General features: G+C 38.3%; 1 protein-coding gene across 2 annotated transcripts in view; it reads left to right on the forward strand.

Moving 5' to 3' along the window:
- Positions 1-23,782, forward strand: part of LAMA3 (laminin subunit alpha 3) — a 160,518-nt gene that overhangs the window by 61,479 nt on the left and 75,257 nt on the right. For both annotated transcript variants that reach the window (XM_088130669.1, XM_088130668.1), the window contains 15 exons: positions 5-165; positions 1,253-1,361; positions 4,514-4,605; positions 5,425-5,596; positions 7,532-7,658; positions 7,756-7,895; positions 9,865-9,980; positions 10,254-10,465; positions 10,987-11,191; positions 13,423-13,567; positions 15,197-15,337; positions 16,354-16,518; positions 16,937-17,038; positions 19,974-20,057; positions 22,499-22,729. In XM_088130669.1, coding sequence (XP_087986795.1) covers positions 5-165; positions 1,253-1,361; positions 4,514-4,605; positions 5,425-5,596; positions 7,532-7,658; positions 7,756-7,895; positions 9,865-9,980; positions 10,254-10,465; positions 10,987-11,191; positions 13,423-13,567; positions 15,197-15,337; positions 16,354-16,518; positions 16,937-17,038; positions 19,974-20,057; positions 22,499-22,729 — 2,202 coding nt within the window. The remainder of the gene's footprint in view (positions 1-4; positions 166-1,252; positions 1,362-4,513; positions 4,606-5,424; positions 5,597-7,531; positions 7,659-7,755; positions 7,896-9,864; positions 9,981-10,253; positions 10,466-10,986; positions 11,192-13,422; positions 13,568-15,196; positions 15,338-16,353; positions 16,519-16,936; positions 17,039-19,973; positions 20,058-22,498; positions 22,730-23,782) is intronic.

A 23,782-nucleotide genomic window follows, 5' to 3' on the forward strand; every position in this document is an offset into this window, starting at 1 on the left:
TTAGGTGAATCTACAGATCAAACTGAAGGTTCCCCAAGTTGGCCGCTATGTAATCATCTTTGAGTATGTCACAGATCATGACCAAATGTATGTTGGTAATGTAAAGACTGAGAGTCTTGGGCAAGTGATGGAGGCTAAAATTAACATATACAGCTGCAAATATAGGTGAGAAAAATATAATGAGTTTAATCTAAGTATATCTGTCTTTTCTTACTTCTTTCCTGGGGCCCTTAGTTTCCAATGCATTCCTTTTCTTTGTCTCCTTTGCTTTACTTTATCAAAATAACACTCAACTGTTAATAATGTGTATGTTCTTCAGCCTCTTTTTTTTTCTCAAATCTTCTCCTCCTCTGCTTTCAAGAAAACAGTTATACTTTCTTTGTCATGCAGTTAGATATATCCTGTTAATTAAGTGATTTTTTTCTTGTATAACTGAAGTGTGGATGATATATAAAAGAATATATCTGTTACACTGAAATGAATATAGGACTATTTTAAAATATATCATATTAAATATCTTCAGAAAACCTAAGCCAAGAGTGGGCAGAAGATGTTTCAGATTCTGCTTCTGGATATTATCATATTTGTATCCCTCTTTATTGGGATGATTTCCAGGGGAATGGAAAGCATTTTGACTGCTGTGCTATTATTGAAGTATAGCAACAATTTGAACATTTCTTTGTAAGGTCATTCAAGAAGACTTGGAAGTGAAACCAGGAGTAGAATTATTGGGGGAGGTGTTGTATAAAAGCACTGTTCCTGGAATAAGTATGTGTACATGCTTAAAAGCACTTTTTTCATTAAGTTTTAACATACATCTGCAACACTAACTCCTATACCGTGGAGTTAGTGGCTAGACTTCCATTGCATTCCACACAGTCCTAAAATCTGTCCACGCTGGTCGAGACTCTGTTCAAGTCAATATTGTGTTAACATTTTTTTGGTCATATTTTGCAAGTGCAGTGTATTTGTAGATTAGCCTTATATATCAGGTCGTTCACAGGCAGAGAAGAACAAACAGAATGGCAGAACTGAAACCTATAATGTACACGTATTGTATTGATTGAAAGTAGTGATGTTTTCCAATTCATGCTGGTCTTCTTTGTTTAATTTAAAAGTGATAAATGTAATTCATACATTTGGTGATGATTTTGTAGAGAAGGAATTCAAGGCAGAAAGAAAGGCAAAAACCTTATTTGGGGTTGGAGGATATTAGTACCTAGCTATTGACTACTTTTAAAACCTGTTCCAGCTTCCTGTGTCGCAGTGTTGTGATCGATGATATGGCTCGTGTTGCAGTTTATGACTTTTTGGCTGATGCAACATTACATCTCAAATCATCAGCCATAGATTTTCTACTGGTAAGTTTCTAATATTTTCCTAAAAAAATATCAAGAAAATATGCAACTATTTTATATAGGAAATATAGGATGCTATCTTGTTCCAGCTCAACCCAGTTTTCCTTCTGGCTCTGTATATCAGGCGCTCTGAGTTCCAACAGCTTCCCAGGGTCTCTGGCAAAATCCATTCTCATTGTCTTTTTAACTGATATGCTCTGTCATTAGATTAAATTGTCATAATTAAGGGAATACTGCAAGGTGCTAATGAATGCTTATCTATAAGCCATCTATATCTTTTCAATGCCTTTTGCATGCCTATATTTTATCTTGTTATGAAGCCAAAATCATCTTGTAGGGAATTTTGGCTTTTCCCAAGGAATATTTAAATTCTCCATATTGTCAAGAGTTCAGGTCTCAACAATTTGGCATTAATTTTTACTACCCTGGATAGATTCCATATTTATCATTTTGGTCTGAGGCCCAAGACAATAAGATTTAAGGCAAAATCCTCTTCTGAGACCCTCTATCTGGATCAGAAGGCATCTAGTTGGCACAGAAGCACTGTGTGATATGGAATGCTGAATTAGATAAATCCCTGATCTAGCAGGACTCTCATGTTTTTTAGCTCATACATGGGCAATCCATGAAGGTTGCATGGAAGACCAAGTCAATTTTTGTTTGTTTGCTCGTTACAAGTTATTTTATGCTGTTCCAGTTTAAAACAACTGAATCTAAGCAGCTTAAAAAAGCAGTATACAATAAAGTATAACGTACATATAATATTAATCAATATTGCATTAAAATCTTAATAACAACAGTATTAGCAGAACCCACATATGTCCTAATATATGAATACTCCATGTCTCAGTCCTCAAATGTTAAATAGTCACATTTTCATTAATTTCTAAATATTGACAGTGAGATTGCTGTTCTTATTTCTAGAGGGATCTATTTCCACAGGAGGGGAACTCCAGTATGCAATATGCAGAACACTTCCTTCTGAGTCCCCTCCCTCCATATCTTTTGGGAGTGGGGACTCCTAGCATAATTTGTCCACTGTGATGCCTTGGGCAGGCAGTTTCTACTTGGAGTAAGTGGTTCCATTGATATCCAGGCCACAAGTCATGTACAACTTTATAAATTAATCCTCTGCACCTTGAGTTGCTATTATTATAACTACTGAATTACCACTCATTCTGAATGTCCATGTTCACCATGGTCTGTAGAAAATTACAGTCCCACTTGTGAAATAATTCTTTTGAGATTTGTGGGGTCTGCAGGTGTGATGGAAAAAGATGTTGGGTGTGATAACATATCTCCACATGTAATGCTCATCATCACAATCAAACTGTCACAATTTTGTAGGTGTATGTGAATGGAGGAGGTAAAAAAGACAATGGCTTCATCTCTGCCCACTATTGGCTAACCAGCAGCAGCCATACACATTACTATCAGCCTGTCCTTCCTGGAGCTCTTGTAAGATGCAGAAGTATCTTTCTGTGTTTCAGGTAGAAGCTTTGGGTAGATCTGCATTTGGATTTCAAAAAGCTGCGGCTGGTTCTTCTTTATTTTAATTCTCTTGAGCTGCATACTAAAAGGCAGGCTAGGTAGATAGATGATTTCCCAAGCAAGTGATTGAATGTAGAATTACCATTTGTCCAGTAACGTTTTCCATAATAAGTCTGGTTTTTAGACTCTGAACACCTCATTCAGGCAGGAATCTAGGATAAGCTAAAATGCCTGCTTTTTTGTTTTTAAAACTCTCCTATAGCTATACCCAGCGGTCATGATCCTATCTAACTTTTCTCCTTTACTGCCTGCCTGTCTGCCTTTACATCATTCTGTCCATCGTTAGTTCTGCTCCCTACCCAGAATCCAGCTCTTTCTACACTCCCAGCCAAAAGCCCTTTCTCCTCCTCCCAACTTTAGTTGTTTTTGTTAGTATTACTACAGGGGATTGAATTCAGGAGGAGTGTAATGTGAAATATGAATGTAAATATAAATGTATATGACTATATGTTGGAATGTTGTATTCTGTCTGCACATAGGAGAGTACAGGTAGTCCACGTTCAGCGATCGTTCAAAGTTACAATGGCGCTGAACAAGGACTTACAACTGGTCCTCATAGTTGCAGCCATCGCAGTCATGTGATTGCAATTCAGGTGCTTGGCAACTGGCTCACAATTATGCTATTGCAGCATCCCAAAGTCATGTGATCACCATGTGCGACCTTCACTGCCAGCTTCCAACAAGCAAAGTCAATGGGGAAGCCAACAGGAGGTCACAAATGGCAGTCACATGATGTTTTGCCTAATGACTATGTGGGATTCGCCTAACAATGGCAACTGGAACTGCTGGAACTGCCACTGTAGGTCAGCATGGTCACGTGACATCGTACTTTATGACCACATCGCTTAATGACAGAGTTGCCAGTCCCAGTTATCGTCATTAACTGAGAACTACCTCTATATAGGTATGTGATTGTGTGTGTATGTTTATGAATGTAGAAGACAAATCAGAGAGATTTGTCAGTTTCAGATCCTCACTTGACCATGTAATTTGATGAGTAGCTTTGGGCCAGCTCTCTTTCTCAGCTTTCCTAAGGAGACTGCATGTGAGCCCCCTTGAGCTCTCAGAGGAAAGGCAAGCTGTAAATGCAAAAATAAATATTTTTCCTGGTGTGACGCAGTACACTAGATAAAACAATAACTTTTCTAGAGTTTCCTCTGTTTGGAAGATTCAGATATGGTAGAGTTTTATTCTAAGATCTTTACTGCCACCTTTTGGGTACATAAAGATTTAATCTTTCTGTGTCTTCCTTCTCTCCTTAATAAAGGCAAATGAGCTAAGACAGTACAGTGAGTAAATGTCAGCCAAGTTAATCCCATGTAATGAGCAGCTCTCTACCCACCATGTTGCCCTCATAGCTGACTCACAAATCCTTCTAATGAAGGCAAAAATCTCCTGTAGGGAAAGCCTTGCAGCTGACAAGTCCTTTGCTCACAAGTCTCCACAAACTGCGTTATCTTTTAGCAGAATAGAGTGCTTTCTTGCCTTCACTTTTTCTAGAAGCATAAATAGAAGTTTAAATAGCACGCAGCCCCCATTTCACATGCTGCTATTACCTGGTAAAGAGGAAAAAATTAATAGGCACATTGTCTTTCTTTCCTTAGCACAAAATTTGCGTTATTCCAAAGGAGGACTTTTCACTGGACTATGTGGAGCCTCAAGTTTATTGCATTGCAACATATAGCCATGGTTCAAGGTAAAATACTTCCTTCCCTTTTGCTTTCCACAAAAGAGAACTTTTAAGACTTAGCAACATTAATATTCTCAGTTTGCTCAGTGTTTTGGGACTACTTACAATGCCCATCATGCAACACAGCTGTCACTCCATTACTCTAACATAAGAAACATTGGTTGAAGAAGTCATACTTTTTTTAACCTTAAGAGCAGCTGATGCCTCCCCCTTATATGTAGATAATGCAATTTTGGCTATCAAAGGATTCACATTCAGGGAATAATTTTGCTATTTGAGCCTAGCAATAGGTAAAACTTTTGGATGTGTTCTAAATGTTGACTGTACAGCTGAACCTTGAGTTAATCCAATTTTCCTGATTTACACAACACACTGAACTGGTAACTAACTACTTGGCAAGGATTAGCACAACATGCTAGGGTAATTTTTTTTAGATTGTTTTTATCCTGCCTTTATTACAGTATTTTTATAAATAACTCAAGGTAGCGAATGTAGCTAATACTCCTTCCTCCTAGTGTTTTCCTCACAACAACACCCTGTGAGGTGAGTTGGGCTGAGAGAGAGCAACTGGCCCAAAGTCACCCAGTTGACTTTCATGCCTAATGCGGGACTAGAACTCACAGTCTCCTCCTTTCTAGCCTGGTGCCTTAACCACTAGACCAAACTGGCTCTTTAAATGTTAGGCTGGTTTGCAGCTTGGTTTGTTGTGGGAACAGAGTCATTGACTTCACAGTTTGTATTTTGTAGTGTGTCTTATTCTCTTCAGTGAGCATTTTTAAAGCATGCCATATTTGACATTTATCTGGCATTTTTGTGCCTTTAAAGTGCATCCTGTATACCCTTGCAATATGAAATGCCTCTTGGAGCTGTGGTTTTGGATGCTCGCAGGAACGGCAAAGTTGTAGAGGGGTCAAGACATGTGGTCTCCTGGGATTCATTGAGTTCTCCTTTACCATCTCTTCACTCAGCTAATGGTGTGACTCTGACTTCCTCACAGGTAATTGCCTTTTGAATTAAAGGTAGAAAACAATCCAGTATGGGCTTTATGCCTATGGTTTGTAAATGTTAATCTTACTTGCTATGGAGTTGAATGCTTGAAGTTCTTTGGGTACTTCCCTTAACTGATTTGCAAGAAACTGATGTCTAGTAAAGAGCTCTTTCTTGATTTAATAGCTTAGCTGTTGCCAGGATGACTCTTGAAGCTCAAACTCCATTTGGCTATTTTTATAGATATTGTGATTTTTGTATATGATTAAAGTTGGCCATTTTATCATGTGAGGGTGGGGATACATGCCTCCTAATTTTCTGTATCCAGTGTTCAAACTCTGGTGAGCTTCTGCTTATATCATTAGAAAGTGAGTATGCATAGCGTACATACAATTCCCACCTTCATAACTCAGGTCAAAACCAAAACTGAGATTGATGGCCCCCACTGCTGTTGTTTAGAAGAGCTGGAAGACCTGGCTCATCACCCAGTGAGGGAGAGTGAGACCCCTCACTTCATTGCACTTGCTGTCTTTTATCTTTAATGTTTTATTGATTTTACTGTAATTTCTTTGAAGGTTGTAAGCTGCCCAGAGTTGTTGAGTCAGGCAGCATATAAGTTTACTATATTATTGTTGGTTGCACAGTCAGCCAGATGTTTAGACTGGATTTGGCATTTTTATAATTAAACTACAAACAATTTCATTATTTGTAGTCACTCTGTACGATCTTGCAGCAGCCAACTAGGTGGTCCAGTGTTTCTTCAGCTTCTTTGCAGAGGAGGCATTTGATGTCTGTTGCTATCTTCTCAATTCTGGCTTTGTATGCATTTATTCTTAAGGCTTGGTCTTGTGTAGCCAGAATTAGCCCCTCTGTCTCCCCCTTCAACTTTTCTGCTCTTAGCCATTGCCAATTCTTGTTATCTGCTTTGCCTGCTAGGTTTTTTTGTGTACTGGCCATGTAATACTTTGCCTTCCATGTCTCTTTTATATTCTTCATTTGGCCTTTCTTGTAGGCCAGTTTGGTCTCTTCAGTATTCAGTAAGTTTTCATAGTGTGCTAGCTTCGTGTATTTTCTTCACTGTCCTTCAGATATTCTCCTAATGCCCTTTTTTCTTCCTCAACTGTCTGGTTGATGATGATGATGATGATGATGATGATGATGATGATGATGATGATGAGTGTGGTATCATATTAATTTCCCACAAAAACCTGTTGGCATTATTGGGAAATTAAAATTGATAGGCAACTCCCAGAAGTCATATGACCTTACAAACTGTGGGAGATAAAGTTTTCTAGGGTGGGAATATGGAAAATATCAATAAACAACTATCACATAGCACTAAGCATGAAATGTGCAGAGCAGCATTTCTATTAAGCCATAAGAAGGGCAGGAGAAAAAGGTACCAAGTTGAAACTTCAAGGGGTAGAAACAAGGTCTGTAGTCTTCTGTCAGAGGGCAATTGACTGTTTAATGTGGCTTTACTCTCAGTTTAAAATAAAAATTCATTATGAGCCATACTGTGTCAAATTTCTGGGAAATTTCAACCACATTTAGGACAGCTAAAGGAAGAAGCTTGACATAGAGCAAAGAATGGGGCTTTACTAGCAATCTGAGTGTGTCCTATATTGGTATTTGATAGATTGCCGTTATTTACAATATGAACTTCTTTAGTCTTATAGAGAATTGTAAAAAGAAAAATAGTGAATTGTTATTTTATTTCTGTTCCTTTTTAGTTTTAAGTAGTTACCAGGGGATAAACAAAGAGAAGGTTCAAACAAAAGTGGGTCCAAAACTGTTTTATTAAAGTTATCAACTGTCTTCCATGGTATATCTTTCTGCACCTTCATTTTAGTGCTAAATCAAGGAAGCACTAGTGTGCAAACTTAGTACTTAGATGCTCACTTTGATGGCCAATATATTAATTTACACATATTTATATTGACAGAACCAAATTACCCTTAATGGGAGTGTCCCACATATAGGCCGACATGTGTTTATCATACATTTTTACCAGCCAGAAAATCCAGCATTTCCAGTGCAAGTATCGGTGGATGGAGGACAACTGTGGTCAGGTAACCCGGACTTAACAATAGTTTAGATTTTTTAGGACATTTGAGTTTTCATAGATTAGATTTGTCCTCATCCCACTTCTTCTTCTACCTGTTCTAGGTTCTTATAATGCTTCATTTTGTCCACACACTTCTGGATGTCGCAGTCTGGTAATGGCAGAAAATCATATTGAATTTGATATCCTTAAACATGACATCTCAGTCACCATGAAAATACCTAATGGAAGAACAATGGTGTTGGTAGGTTTAAAAACTACTTAATTTTTAACTGAGACAGAGACCATCCAGTTACAGTTAGTTATGCTTTGGTATATCTAAAGCTTAGAACCAACTTTCCACATCTTGCCAAATGTGTTGAACTGCAATTCAGAGTTCCTAGCCATCATGGTCAGCGGGTGTGATAGCTGCAAATCTAGGTAGGGGCTTGTAATTCCACACATCTGGAGGGTACTGGATTAGAGAAATTTGACTTTGGCTATTGAAGTGTATTGCAAATGGGGCAGCCTTTGAAGATTGCTCAAAAACTATTTTGTTCAACCCATTACCATCAAGCTGCTAATTGGGATTAGGTGCTAATAACATATTTTGCTAGTTCCCAATAGCACCATTTGTTTCTAGTAGTTTTCAAACACAATTCAAAATGTTGGTATGTATTTGGACTTGGATATATATCAGAGAGGTCTTTTTCTCATTACCTGTTGAAATTCTGCATACCCCTTCAGAGACCCTGCTCAGAATATCCCTACTTTCTGAGTTGTCCTTGGCAGACTTTTCTCGATTGTGCTGCTTTTCATCTACAACTCTCTTTGACTTTTATCTTTTCATTTCTCTCACAAGGTGTAACTCTTGAAATCACTAATTGCCTCTCTATTTCTAAAGAGTACTTTTAAAAAACCCCAAATACCACACTGGGTAAAAGATTTAAAAACACCCCAACATACCATGCTGATAAAAAAATAAAGATTCTCTCAAATCAAGCTGAGTTCTTGGTTTCTATGCAGGCCAACTGATAATTGCTGCTTTATTGGTTAGAACACAATTTTCTGTGAGCAGAAATTATTACTATTCATAGAAGAGAGTGAAGTGATTCCATTTCCCTTTCAAGATTTGCCCTGGAGTAGAGGCTTCCCATTGCTGGGGGGAAGAGGGGTTGCCCAGGGAGCTGTAAGAATAAGAGAGACTAAGACAAGCCCCATTTAGAAATGGACGTTCACTCCATTCATAATTGTATAAATATTAATATAATTATATGTAACAGTGTATTCAACCTGTTGCTACAATGGATTATTGTAGACCACCCTTGACATTTTAAAATGAAAGATTGATTGTTTTGCAAGGCTTAAAAGCAACTCCAACTCAAGCCAACTCTCAGCAGCATACAATTCCCACTTCCATAATTCACGTCAAAACCAAAATTGATGAATGTAAAAACATAATTAATAGCAATCCCATTGATCCATAACAACAGCACATGAACTGGGAACATAACAGTCAATAACCCAATTTGAAAACAATGTTCCTTTCAAGAGGGAACAATCAAAACATTTCAACCCCTGAGAGCTGCTAGACAAGCCATATTTTTCTAAAAGCCAGAAGTAAAAGGGCCAGGCAAATGCTATTCCAAAGAAAAGAGGCAGTGACTGAAAAGAGATGTTCCCACAGTCTCAACAGATGGCTATCCCTGAGTGAGAGAACATGGAGAGAGCCCATCCTACTTAATATTCTTGGGTAGACAGACATTACAGGGAGAGGATGGTCCTGCAGATATCTGGCGTCTGACCTATGAAGGACTTTAAAGGTGTCAACCAGCATGCGGAATGGCATCTGGAAGCCAATTGTCACCACTGACTTCAGTCACATTAAAGTGAGCCCATAATTACTATAGCTGCTTCATTCTGGACCAGCTGTATCTTTCAAATATCCTTCAAGATGAGTTCTCTGAGAAGCATATTGCAATAGTCCAAATAGAAGGTGATCAAGGAATGAGTGATTGTGAGCAAAGCCACCTGTTCCAAAAGGAATCATTTAGAATTGTTTAAAATATTGTCTTTTAAGTTTTTTACCTTTTTAGAAGTAACGCAGGTGCAATGCAAGTGCTTTTCACGCATGTGTGCACACACTTGAAATGAATGGAAATAGTCTGGAAACTGTGCTTCAATATTTTAACTTTCTAAAATGCAGTATGCAATTTAATTTTATCATTTTAAAGGAGCATATCCTAGTTGTTCCAGCACACAGCTACAGCTATACACTTCTTCATAAAGACAATGTGATTCTTTCATCGGATTTCATCAGCCAGTGCGGTGGAAACAGTTTTTACATTGAGTAAGTCACAGAATATGTATATATGTATATATATATATGTAGCACTGAAGATGTTACCTAGCCGGGTAACGAAACATTTGCAAGAAAACAACCAAGCTCAGAGAACCCCAAGGAATCCATATGTATATACGCCAAAACAAGCCATAATCCAAAGAAAGATGGATTATGCTAAAAACATACTAAATAAACATATATAAATGTGAATGCAAGTGAACATAGCGTATTTAATAGTGGTACTCACATGTGCTTTCCTTCCATCCCTCTGTTTAACAGTCCTGGCAATTCCTCAGAATTTTGCCGAAATTCAGCTCAATCACTTGTGGCTGCCTTTAATGATGGGGCGCTGCCATGCAACTGTCACAGAATTGGTGCTACCAGTCCTACTTGCAACCCTGAGGGGGGACAGTGTGACTGCAAGCCACACATCATTGGTCGCCAATGTGGCAGGTGCCAAACAGGCTACTATGGATTTCCCTTCTGCAAAGGTAAGTAACCATTCCAAAAGATATCTGCTTTTCACAATGTTACCCAAAGAGCTGAATATTTTATTCTGTACTTGATTTCATTCTCAGTTTAAGAATTTTCTTCAGAGTTATTCATTAAAATGCTTTGTTTGCTGTCTTGCATGTAAAGAATCACAGGCCAAGAAGGCTGCCCGGCTGTGGAAAATATTCATTCATATCTCAGCTTCTTAAACTGAGATATGATCATCCAGATACAATCAAGTGTTTGAGATTTATCTCTGATGTATTATTTCTTGTTCCATTATGTTAAACAGCTTTTGCAGTTATTTACATAACAATGGGGGTGAGGGAAGCCATGTATTTGATAAAAATGACTACTACTTGTTGAGCATATGTATGTTTGAATCAAGTTTTAATTTTTTGAAAAGAATTAATTTTGGAATGGGACAAAATAAATTCCAGTGGACTTTTGTTCCAACAAGAGTAATTTACATAATTCTAATATTCCTTGAATACAAAATGATTTGTATTCTTGTTCCCAGCCTGCAGATGTGGAAGGCACCTTTGTGATGACATAACTGGGAAATGTATTTGTCCCCCACAAACAGTTAAGCCTAGATGTGAAGTGTGTGTGAGGTTGCATTTTGGATACCATCCACTTACTGGCTGTGAAAAGTGCAATTGCTCAAGCAAAGGAGTTATCAATGCTATGAATCCTGAATGTAATAAAACTGATGGGCAGTGCAAGTAAGTGTGCATTAATGGGTTGTATTTCTATGATAGAATTAATCTTTTTTTTTTTTTGCACAGGAGAATGCTATAGTTAAAATACTGGACTTGGGAGTTCACTTGATTAATTTGGGCGAATCCCTTAATCTCGGCCCAACCTACGTCACAGGATTTTTGAGAATGGTTTGCCAGGGACTTCATGCTGGCTGGGGAATTCTGGGAGTTGAAGTCCACTCATCTTAAAGTGGCCAAGTTTGGACAACACTGGTCTAGTGGCTAAGGTGCCAGATTAGAAATTGGGAGACTGTGAGTTCTAGCCCTGCCTTAGGCATCCAACCAGTTGGGTGCCCTTGGGCCAGTCACTCTCTCTCAGCCCTAGGGAGAAGTTGAGGGCAAACTACTTCCGAAAATGCTACCAAGAAAAAACTGCAGGGACTAGTCCAGGCTGTTGCTAGGAATCAGCACTGATTTGAAGGCACACAAATACATAAATGTAATCATTATTCCCCAAGTATTTAATGCGTCTGTTCTCTGCTAACTGGCAGTGGCAGTCCATGATTTCAGAGAAGAGGGTTTTTAGCCTTGTTTGGGATTGGGGTTTGTACTTGAGATGTTCTGCATGAAACATGAGCTCTGTTGCTGGGCCACAGCTCTTAAAGACTGTGGCTGTTGACTGGCTGGGCAGCCTAACAGTAAAGCCATTGAGCCAGGTCTGCTCCCTTTCCATTGTTCAGCAGCAAAAGTATTTTACTTCCCAGAGGTAGTACCATATCAGTTACTGCTCTGCCATGCAATGAATGGGGCAACTTTGGAACAGTTAGCTATTTTTGCAGGCCATTTTGTCAGGACATGATTAGTAGCTGATTCCATCTACTAATCTATCCAGCTACCTACATGTCTGTCTATACATATATCCCCCTGACAGTCTCTAGCTCAGTGTTTCTCAACCTTGGCAACTTTAAGACATATGGACTTCAGCTCCCAGAATTCCCTGCCATGCTGCTGGGGAATTCTGGGAGTTGAAGTCCAGACTCAGTTAAAGTTGTCAAGGTTGAGAAACTTTGCTCTAGCTACAGTATATCCTTAGGGGCAAAACATCTGTGCTTTAGCATATTGCTATACTCCTGTTATAAAAAGCATTGGACTGCTGTAATTCTAAAGCTGATAGTGTTCCATATGCAGTAACTTTTTTATAGTAGGGAGCTCCATGTTGACTTTGGAACTGAAGAACAGAATCCTTTACCCTGTACTAATTAGTAATTATGTATAATTGTGTAAGAACTTTCCCTTACAAGGGTTTGTTTTAAATTGAAGAATGGCACACAATTTTATTGAAGAACAAATTGCTTATTTCATTATTGGGGGCAGCAAGGCTGACCTAAAAAGGGGCAAGGATGCAACCCTTCCATATAGAGTTATGCAAATTAGAACATAAATGTGATTGGCTACAGCAGCAATGTATTTTATTGGATATAGCAGCATATCAGGTGTTTAGTCAGTTTGGGCCAAACTATGAGATGGGGATAGAACTACAAAGACAATGAGTAATTTGTGAACATAGTTTCTTTCTTGAGAGTTATTGCTATGGGGTTTAATCTTAATCTATCCTTGGTTTCCAAAGCATTCCTAGTAGCTTTTCCATCAACATTCTTGATCTTTCTAAATATTTTATGGCTGAGCTGACAATTGATTTTCCCTGAGAAAGTGTATTTGGAAAGGGGGCGATGTGCTTGTCTACGTCATTTTCCAGGCTACCTAATTATTTAAATTAGTGTTAAGCTAAATCAGTAATATTTAAATCAGTGTTAAGTTAAGTCTGCAATCTTTATATTCCCAAGTTATAATATTTTATTTTTGTTGCATCAAAACTTAGTATCCAGTATATCTTTATGGTACTCGCTTTCAAATAATTTAGAATGGAGAAATTGCATTGAAGTCTTTCGATACAACACAAAAATGATAAATCATAGATCTCCAGCATCATGTCTGTTTTTGGTCTTTGGCATAGAAAGTAAAAGAAACTTTACTAGCCACTGGAAAAGAAATATAAAATGTCATATCTAGCAAGATCATCTTTTTAAGGAATGAGGATCCACTCAGGATCTGCGACAGGTTTATCTTTTTTTCTAGCCTTAATTAGCCTTGCATCTGCTATTCTATCATATAAAATCTGTGTTATACACTGATCTGATCTCCTGAAAGAAAAGCTTTTTCAGAAATGATTTTTGGCCTTTGTTTTGTTGTTTAAGATGTCGCTCAGGAATAGCAGGGCGGCAGTGTGATCACTGTGCCCCTGGTTCTTATGGCTTTCCCAACTGCAAACCTTGTAAATGTAACAGAGGAGGAACAGAACCAGATATCTGCAATCCACAAACAGGACTTTGTCTCTGTAAGGTCAGATGCTTTCACATTTCAAAGTTTGTATGATTATTTTATGTGTTCATCCTTATTTAACTGGAAATAATTCTCATTGTCATAATTACTTAAAAATACAGTAATATATCTAGACATCTATATCTCTGTACAAGGTTTAGTACAGTACATTGTGTAAATCTAATAAGGTGTCAGAAGGAAACATAGGAGAACATGGTTGATTTTTGTGCACAGATTGTATCTCAGCCCTTCAACTGAATTTAATAGAAGAAGTGTGGAAGACTGAACTATTAAGAAGAGGTTGAACAGATTTATTTATAGATTCTCCACTATTGTAAACAAAGTAATGCTAGGACATCCCATAGGCATTGACCAGGCCATACCTCTGCTTTTCCAGCAGTGCATGTACCTTGTCCAACCTATTTTGTCAATTGAATAAAGGGAAATAAGTTACAACATTCACTCTAGTTACCTACTTCATTGCTAGATCCAATAGTGGAGGTTGACTGAGTGTAGAATTAGGTTTGTGGGAATTGGCCAATATTATTCAGTTGTGATCCCACATTTTAATATCACTTCTCAAATATATGAATTGTTGACTTGATGCCCTAACAAGTGTCAAAATGTCATAGCGTTTCCAGAAATACATTCCAAGAGTTACAGTGAATAGTGCTTAATTTGTAGTTAGTAATATGATTAATGGTTCGGTATCACTCAGCACCACATTTATTTCTCATTATCAGCATACCTTGTCTACTTGTTTTAAATCAAAAAGACTCCTGATGGATACAGCATCAATTTTCTTCCTCTACCAATCAATTTCTTCATCTGCGTGAAGAAATTCTACTACGAGGCAATTTATTTTCCTTTTGGATTCCTGCATCTGTAGTGATATAGTCAGAATCAAAGCAAAATGCTCAAGTTCACAATCACACAAATGCTGTGGTATTATTAATGCTATCGGCGGCTTCTTCACAACAGTCTTTATAGTCTACATTTTTGGCTAGGAATGCAGGAGGGCTTCAGTCTTTGTAAATGTTCACATTAATTGAATGATCTGTCCTTCCTGTACTAAAGAGAGGAGGAGAATGTAATTACTAGTTTTCATGATTTTTCAGGCAGAGTTCTCAGTTAAAAAAGCATTTGAGAATATATTTAGAAATATGTCTCTTGAGAAATATGTTAGAAGGGCTTATTTACATGCAAATGTTATGTTTTTTTTTAAAAAAAAAATACCTGTAAGATAATATGGAAAAAGAATAGAATAGACTTATGGATGCATTCATGCCAAAGTAGCACAGATCGAAAACAGATTTTCAGTTTCTTATGATTTGATCAAGAATATTGTGTGCACTCAGCGTGAATCATCTAGTGACTAACAGCAATAACATTTGTGTCAACAGACTTCAAACATGTCTGTCTGGAAGGCCCCTTATTTAAACCGACAGCTGCATAATGATGGTGGCTATGGCTGTTATGTACTGAAGAGGCAAACCACTGACTTAAAATTCTCCTTGCAAAAGGAGATAATTTCACTGTCATGTGTGCTACTGAGTACTGAAAGACCATAGACAAACTGCCTTGTTTTCTCTGTATTACTGCAAAGTTTTATGTGGAAACATTTAATGACTTATTCCAACTGGCTTGTAGGGGAATGTTGAAGGTGTGCAATGTGACATGTGCCGTTCAGGATCGTTTTATCTGGACCCTGCTAATCCCAAAGGCTGCACTGCTTGCTTTTGTTTTGGAGCAACCAATATTTGCCACAGTACAAATAAAAGTAGAGTCAAGGTATATTTACTATGTTTTTTTTTCCTTTGGAGGAGACTACTAGACCAGATAGTCCAATATCTGTGATTAGAATTTTGCTTTGTATGTTAAAAGCAGTGATGTAGTTGAGGCTCAAATGAGCAGCAGATCATAGATTGCAGGGCGACAAAGGGATTTAACTGGCTGCGCACAAATCAGTGGTGGCTTTCCAGGGTCCTAAACTGCCCTGTTCCTAAAGCAGCTATTCATCCCAAGAGAGAAACTTACAATAACATTATGTTTAACCTTTAAAAAAAGCATGGCAGAAAGGCTTTTAGCAATCCTTAATAGTGTTCTCTTTTCTCTCTTTGTGCTGAGGATTTTAAGATGCATTTTCCCCTTTCCTGTGTCTTTATGTCATTGCTGTTCCTTAGAATTGTTAAAGTCATTTCCTTCCTGATAAGTTTAAAGCTGTTGTTTTTTCTTTAGCTTTCAGTGGTCTTTGCAAAAACAGGTTGGCTTGTTTGTTTGCATGAGTAGAAGTGTAACATCTGGTCACAGTTGCAATGCCCAGATTGTACTTTTAGTTATCCCAGAGACCAACATCTCTCTGGAAATTTCCCTGTCTCTCCAGAAAAGCTCCTCACTTGTGAATCAGGGCAGTTGGCTTTCCAGCTCTTATTCCATGTTGCTGGGTAACCTGCAGAAGGAGTTAATGAAATGTATTATGTGACATTCTCCTCTTGATTAGTAAGCTCTGTGCCACTGAGATTATGATACGACTTGTTTCTTGATGAGTGGACAATTTCAGTTCTGTGATGTTGGTTGCAAATCTCCATGGGTAATTATGCACAGCTAGGATGAGATATTTTGTGATGGCAAGAAAAATGTACAGCTTTTGTTCATGTCAAGGAATCAGAAAACCTTCTCACATAAGCCAAAGGAGGAAAAGTTTCTACCAGATACCACTCCATCGTACAAATTAACTTTTCTATTGTGGGAAGACCTGAGTTCAAAACAGAAACTCATTTTGTGCCTCTTCTCTGATTTGCCATTAGTCCACCAATATGAGAAACTGGCATCTGGAAGCAGTGGGTAATGTCATGCATATCCCTACAACTTTCAATCCGGTTAGCAACAGTGTTGTTGCTGATGTCCAAGAATTACCCCCCTTTCTGCATGATTTGTACTGGGTGGCACCATCATCTTACTTGGGGAATAAGGTACATGATGTTTTCTATATTACCTTTTAAAATTCTCCTATATCAGTTCCAAAGACTATTTCCTCTTGTCCTCTTGTATTCTATTATAACATCCAGGTGCAGACTGGGTTCCCATGGCAGGCTATAAAGCATAGTTTATGAATTATAGTAGCTGGATTCATACAACATGCTAAGCCAGAACCAAACAAATCATAGTATCACTTAGAACAATGTGAATTTAGGCATAGTCAGTTTCTAGCAAGTAACAATCTGGTACATCAATAAAGAGGCTTTTAATGACAAAGGTTTTTCCTTTTCTTGGCCTCTTTGTACCTATGTTGGAAATGCCATTGAGGATATTGCAATTTTAAGACTAAAAATCAGAATTATTTTAAAGTATAATAACCAATTTCTGTATTTCCTGAAATATATTATTTAGCTTTCTTCATATGGAGGATATTTGAGCTATCAGTTGAAATCCTTTGGCTTACCTAGTGAAGGCATGACTCTCCTGGAAAAAAGACCAGATGTGCAGCTAATTGTAAGTCAAATGATATATGTAAATCTGGATGCATCATCTTAGCTTTAAAGAATTTTTACTACTTATTCATATATAGTTGACCTTCAAGTATATCTGAAGAGAGATTGGAAGCTGGCTTGCCTTTATATGTTTTCTGTGCTTATATGGTTGCTTACTGCACAGCCTCTGTGTGGGAGTATGAAAGCCTGAGAGGTCTTTATCTGAATATGCCATTTTGATGACTCTGAACTTGTTAAGATAATTATAATAAGGTTCCTTTAAGGAGTGTGTCATTGGAGTAGTACACATCTCAGGTGAGAAAGGGTGGAATGGAATGTAGCCAGGACAGCGGAGATTGGCTAGCCTGAATATAATAGTAGGCTGCTCCTTGGGCAATGTTGTTGGGGGATGATTGGAGAAGAATTACTGTTTAACTGCTGCTACATCAGACTGATTCGTAAGTGTATTGTTTGACCTTGGAATGTTAAATGACCTATTGCCTATGGCCTATACTTGCTCATTGTAATACAAGTCTATTGAACTAAAGCTGTATTGACTTGTTATTTACTGCTGTGCATATCTACTGGTTTCTAAGTAGATATTATCTCCAAGCCTATCCCTTGATAGAACTGTTCCTTAAGTTCTGCTAACTGGCATGAAGATGCCCTACCTACCATTTTTAGAGGTCATGATAAGTGCTCATCTCATCTGCCCATCATAGAGGCAGTCTAAATTTGTTCTTTGTCCTAGTGTTTTCTGGCCACAAGTCTTGGCATATTAATAATCTCTGATGCCTCATTCATTATCTTGATGATGATGTGGTCAGGGCTAGCATCAGCTGAGCTACTGTTGGCTGGTTGAGGCTGCTGCATTCATGCTCCCTCCCTTCCATGGGCACTGCCCTCCATAGCCATTTTAGCTTGGCTGTAGGAGAAACTGGACATGGAGTTTCTGTGGAGGCATCTGCCCATGTAAACCTAGCTCATGTTTCCCAAAGTGCTGATTGATTATGTGCCACCATGACAATCTGTCCCTAACCTGGTTCTTCAAGTCTTCCATCAGTGCACCCATCACTGCTGTAGCTGATTCCATCTACCTTGCCTCTTCTCTTTCCTTCCACCTTTCCCAGCATTACAGACTTCTCCAGAAATAATGTGCACTGGTATACTGATTTTCTTGAAGGGCACTAGACTTGTTTTTAAAGACTAGTGAAGACTTTCAAAAGATTGGTGACTTGTCTGTAGAAAGAATGGACTGCCAATTGATTTAAACTAGGAAAGAGCTGAGTTGCTGGTTCTGTCCAAATTGGTGGATTATAGGCTTTCTGTTACTTTGGCTGACAAGGAATAACGGAAGACCATGCTTTGTACTGTTTTTATTACTTTGGTGTGGTGCCATTTTGCCTACTTTAATGTTTTGCATACTCCATGGAATACTTCCTGGTACTGCTGACTATGGCCACTTGCTCCTGGTACTGCTGTTCTCTTATAGCACTTTGGAATAGTTGGGAGCTGAGGTGGAGTTGACCAGAGCTTTGCCAGTTTTCCCTTCTAACCTGGATGACAGACAAGTAAACCTCTATTCAGAAATAGTCTAGTGACAAGTCATTGAGGTGTAGGATGGGGAGAGATGAAAGAACAGGAGGCTGTTTCAGTGCACCATGTGAGTTCCCTCCCTGTTTAGCCCGCTTTCCTTGTCTGTCCCATCAATCTGTCAGCTGGGCTATTTTTGGACACATGTTTAATGCTCTTCCAGAAAGCTGGTAGATACATGTTCATAAGTAGCCTGAATGACAGGTTACCAATGCAGAGCACCTCCAGGCTGAAGACTTGTCGCGTGGGAAAGGTGTCAAAAGCATTCATCTTAGGCACCCGATTATACTCACCCAAGCCTGCCCTACTTTAACAAGAGTGATTATTGGAGGCTTATCCTGCTGGCTGGTGACACTGGGTGGGAGAGAAACAAAGGGAGGGGAATCTCCCAATTGCTCCCTTAAATTGTCTCATACTAAAACTGTACTGATGGGACCATTTGTAAGCCTGTAATAGAAGCAGATTACAGCTTGACCATTGGAGCAGTGCAAATAATGCCAACATATTTTTCTGCTGACTCAAGGAGTGGTTATAAGAAAGATCCCTTGGGGAGAATAAAGGAGCTAAACAAGTGTTAGTTTCTGGGAAGAAGGAGATTTGTTTCATGTTCAAGTAAAACTGAGTTTTCTACATTTGGGCACCTTCTATTTCCACTGAGAGAAATATATGGTTAACAAAGAAATGATTGTGGGAGCTGAAAGTTTCCTCTAATTCCAAGTTTCCCCAACCTGGTAGCTTTCAGATACACTGAATGGCACCTGCATAATTTCCAGCCAGCATGCCATGAGCTCTCCCCAGGTCCGTCCCTATCTAAACAAGACCTTCACACCATTTCTACTTTAGGTCCCCAAACTGATGTAATAATATATTTTATCATTATGCTTATTCTCTTATTCTTTTTTGATTTAATACTGAAAGTATTTCTAAAATTAATACAATACTGAGAAAAAATAAAAGAAGTTTCTAATACCACAAAGCCTAACACATTGATTGTTGCATATGTTTCCATGGACATTTTCATGCAGAAAGCATTATCCTAAGTTGCAGATATATAGGTACATGGTTTGCTGGGAGAAAGAGAATGGTAAATAATGATGTCAATGCACAGTGAAATGCAAAAGTGACAATTATTTACCTCATATACAAGCAATTATATTGTTTCACTGTTTGACATGACTATCACACTTTTCGGTACACTGTTGGCCTAGCATTTAAGAAGCTTGCTTTTTGAACTACTTGGCAAGAAGAAAGTGGGATATAAGTTTTTAAGTAAGTAACTTGAGAATCATGCTAATTCTGTGGGAAGCATGCTATTTTGGTACATAGGTATGGTATTGTACTGACATTGAACTACTTTTGCACAGGGACAGGAGATGAAAATATTCTACATAGATCCTAATAATCCTTTGCCAGACAAACAGTATTATGGATCAGTTCAATTAGTTGAGGTAAGAACAATGTTAACTCACTTTTGGTAAGCTATGTCATCAAACTTTTGCCTATTTTTGATCCTTATCAGAAAAAGCAAACATAAATGTTCCTGCTCTAAGGATAATTTCCAAGACTGCAGTTCTGAGTATTCCATTGTCCACAGGGGGGGAAAAAATCTCATAAGCATGCATTAAATGGGCAGTAAATATTTATTTATTTGATGCGGTATATAATGAATCTCCATGTGTGAGAAGAATCTGTACTGTAATTATACGTTCTGATCCAGAATGGTGTTATAAGTGATAGGTGAGCAGATGGCCTATTATTCAGTAAATAATTGAGGATATTTTCTCAGTGGGAAATCAAACTACAGGGTTGGTCCCAAGATTGGTCTTCATGTGCTATAGAAGATAGCAATTTTATAGTTTGAATGCAGCAAGGGAGAACAGCATTTTTAATCAGCATTTGGAAAGAGGTAAAGCATCCCTGGGGTCCAGTTGTTCTTTGGGAATCTGGTGGAGGATTAACAGCTGTGCTACATATTTGCTTGGAATCCTCTTCCTCCTACTTGCTTTGCTTCTATGTTGTAAATAATCAAAGATTTTAAGGACACCATATGTATCCAGTGCTATATCTCCTATTTAAGAAAATGTGCCTGTTGTGCTACCACGGGACTTCTCAAAGCCAGAGGACCTGGGGGAATATTGCCAGAAGCCAGATTGTGAAAATAGCTTGTTTAGTTACCTATGTGGATACATTTCTTCCTTCAGAACACAGAAGAGCAGCATCAAGTTACTCTGGCATCAAGTAATTCTGTAATATAGTACAATAATGTGTTGTATTATAGTTAAGCAGCTACATGCACTGGTTGCCTGAATAGACAAGTTGGGTTCTTGACTGATTCATGTTTAGACCTGAAAAATAAAGATATTTGGCATCATACTCTACCTGCAATTACGGATGTGCTTGAAGATAGTTTGAGGCCATTCCAAACTGATTATATTTTGATGTATTAGGCTGAGTTAAGCATTAGAACTGAAGATAGGTATTGAATCATGCTCCATAGCTCCTTAGAAGCAGTGTATCAAATGTCTTTTATTCTTGTATCAGTGGGAGTGAATGGCATTTAATGCCATTTGCTATTCAGAATGAGTAAGAATATATAACCTGTGGAGAATATATGCATAGCATCATGCTGTCTAACATTTTAATAGGTTGGAAGTGGAAGATTGTACAGTTTTATTTTCTAACAAACTTTTCCTTCATATACCCAACATATTTGGTTCTCCCTGACCAATATGCTAGACAGCAACCTAATAAGATGTCAAGCATTTTTTAAAAAAACTTTTCTCTTAATGGACATTATCTTCCAAGATAGGAGCTCGATAGATTGATTGGGAGAAGGATTTATTTTTGAGAACTTAGTTATGGGTGTGTTTGTGAGTGGATTATTATCTTAGAGTGGGAGGTTTTATGTATTTTAATCTTTTGGAGGCTCTTTTGGTGGAGGAGGAGAAGGGACAGACAATTGTGGAAGGTGCTGGGGAAGGTGGAGGTATTGAGGTGTGACAAGTAGCAGCGCCTGTCCCGCTCTTAGGCCAGGTTACCAGTCAGGACAAGGCCAGGAGGACTCCCAACAATTCCCCCTCTGCGTCTCTTCTCCTGGTAAATGCAAGGTATATTTCCTGGGAGATTTGATCAAGGACAAAAGTTGTGTTGGGCGAGCTGTGTGATGTCATCAGGGCCTAGGTTCTCCTACCAGTTTTCCATGTTCAGGAGCAGAGACTTGAAGAGGCTTGGAGAGGGCAATTGCTGTCATTGCACTCATGGACCTGTCCTAAGTGCTCAGGCCACTGCAGTAGCAGGGAGCACCTATTTCCAATTGTGAATGGTTTATCAACTACAACTCTTTTTGGAAAGGGCCAGTTTGGCCACTATATCCCACATACTGGTTACCTCCTGAACAGATTATTGTAATGTGGGGGACCAGTCTTCAGTTGTGTATATCCCGGTGGGAGCATGTGCCAGCAGTTCTGACAAAACTGGATCCCTCTCCCTGGTTTCTCGAGTAAAATCAAGGTGTTCGTGCTGACATATCTATCTCCAAATGGCTTGCATAAATAAAGAGCTGTTGCTGCTTGGTAACTGTTTTAAGAACATTCTCAAAATAGAAATGTTTTGCTCCCAAGTTCTCTGTTATTATATGTTGATTGCTAACACTGATCATACCTACCATATCATTCTTTTAATTATCTCTTGCCTGACTTTAGTCCTTTCTCGATTCAATTATTTTACTAGCACCTTTTCCCCTTAGTAGTAATAGTGTCCCCTTAGACTGCCAGCACCTGATCTTCATTGCTGTCTTTGTTTGAAAATTAATGTCCCTTTTTTCCTGTGCTATAGGAGATTAATGCAATGTACTCCATACCCACATTTCACTTGTATCTTGAATGTGCAGGGGAACTTCAGGCACACCAGCAGCAATAACTTAGTATCTCGAGAGGAGCTGATGTTGGTCCTGTCTAGACTAGATGGATTACAAATCAGAGGTCTTTACTTCACAGAAACTCAGCGGTTAACCCTGGGCGATGTTGGTCTGGAAGAAGCCACCAATACAGGAAATGGTAATATTGCTTATGCTGTAGAGGCATGTTCCTGCCCTCCTGAATATATGGGTGATTCATGTCAGGTAGGAGATTTTCTTTCTCTTTGTTCTGCATCATCCATGAGACATTGTTCAGGGTAACAGTACTGATTTGGCTCTAGGAACGAGATAGCATTGTTCGCAATGATTTGACTTAAAAGTGCAGCAGAGATGTATTTTGAACCATCTTAGCAGTTCAGTGGAAAATTATACTGTAGCCACATAATCTGCTTGTAGAAAATACATTTATTCAAAGACATTGTGATTAAAAAAAAACAATATAGGCAAATATGTAAAAAAAAAATCAAATGTAAAGCCAACATAACATAATCCAGTTAATGTATGGCCCTAACTTAAGGTTTAGTTAATCGTAGTTTATTGAAAAAACACAGCTGGCTGAATTCACTCAAAACATTGTACTGTAAAACCAAACAGTAGTATGATCTGTGAATCCTTCTCTGGTTCTACCTGGCTAAGATGTTGCAATGCCAGGTAGAGTTCTGCCAAGTTTTCAGTCTACTTTTGTTGATACCATGCAGTTAATTTGATTATTTTGCAGTAACTTTCTTGTCTCTGTGAGTTATTGGTTAAAGGATGACAAATGTACAAGACTTTCCTATTTTTGTAGGAAACTAAAATTTAAGGTGCAGGTTGTCAGGTCAGAGTGGAAAAAGCTGCACCACCTAAACTTCTTTCTTCTCTTAGTGGTGCCGGAGCTATGCCAATCTACCCTTCTGCTTACCCTGCTTATTTGACATCATTTCACTCCTGATTTGGTATCACTGCAACCTTTTACAAAGCAAATATTTTTAAGATTGGCCTGTAACCCTGTCAGTTTTCTTCTCAAGTTACGATACTGGGCTTGTTGAATGTTACTTTGAAAATACTTTCAGTTTTATTTTAAATGAATTTATAATCTGTGATATGAAATATTCAATTGATCTGCCTGTCAAGCGTGCATTTAAACCCTTACCATTGCTTTTCCTATTCCCTGAACACACCTTGTCTGGTTTGTGGGCTCCTCACTTTGTTTTCTCTAGCCTGGTGAAAATACATAGCCCAAAGGTAGACATAGACACACTCCAGAAAGGAACACAC

This window comes from Python bivittatus, unplaced genomic scaffold (genome assembly GCF_059951505.1).
Source record: "Python bivittatus isolate LINGU-HERP-01145 unplaced genomic scaffold, Pbiv_v1 ctg000840_np1212, whole genome shotgun sequence".
In the NCBI taxonomy this organism is placed as follows: domain Eukaryota; kingdom Metazoa; phylum Chordata; class Lepidosauria; order Squamata; family Pythonidae; genus Python; species Python bivittatus.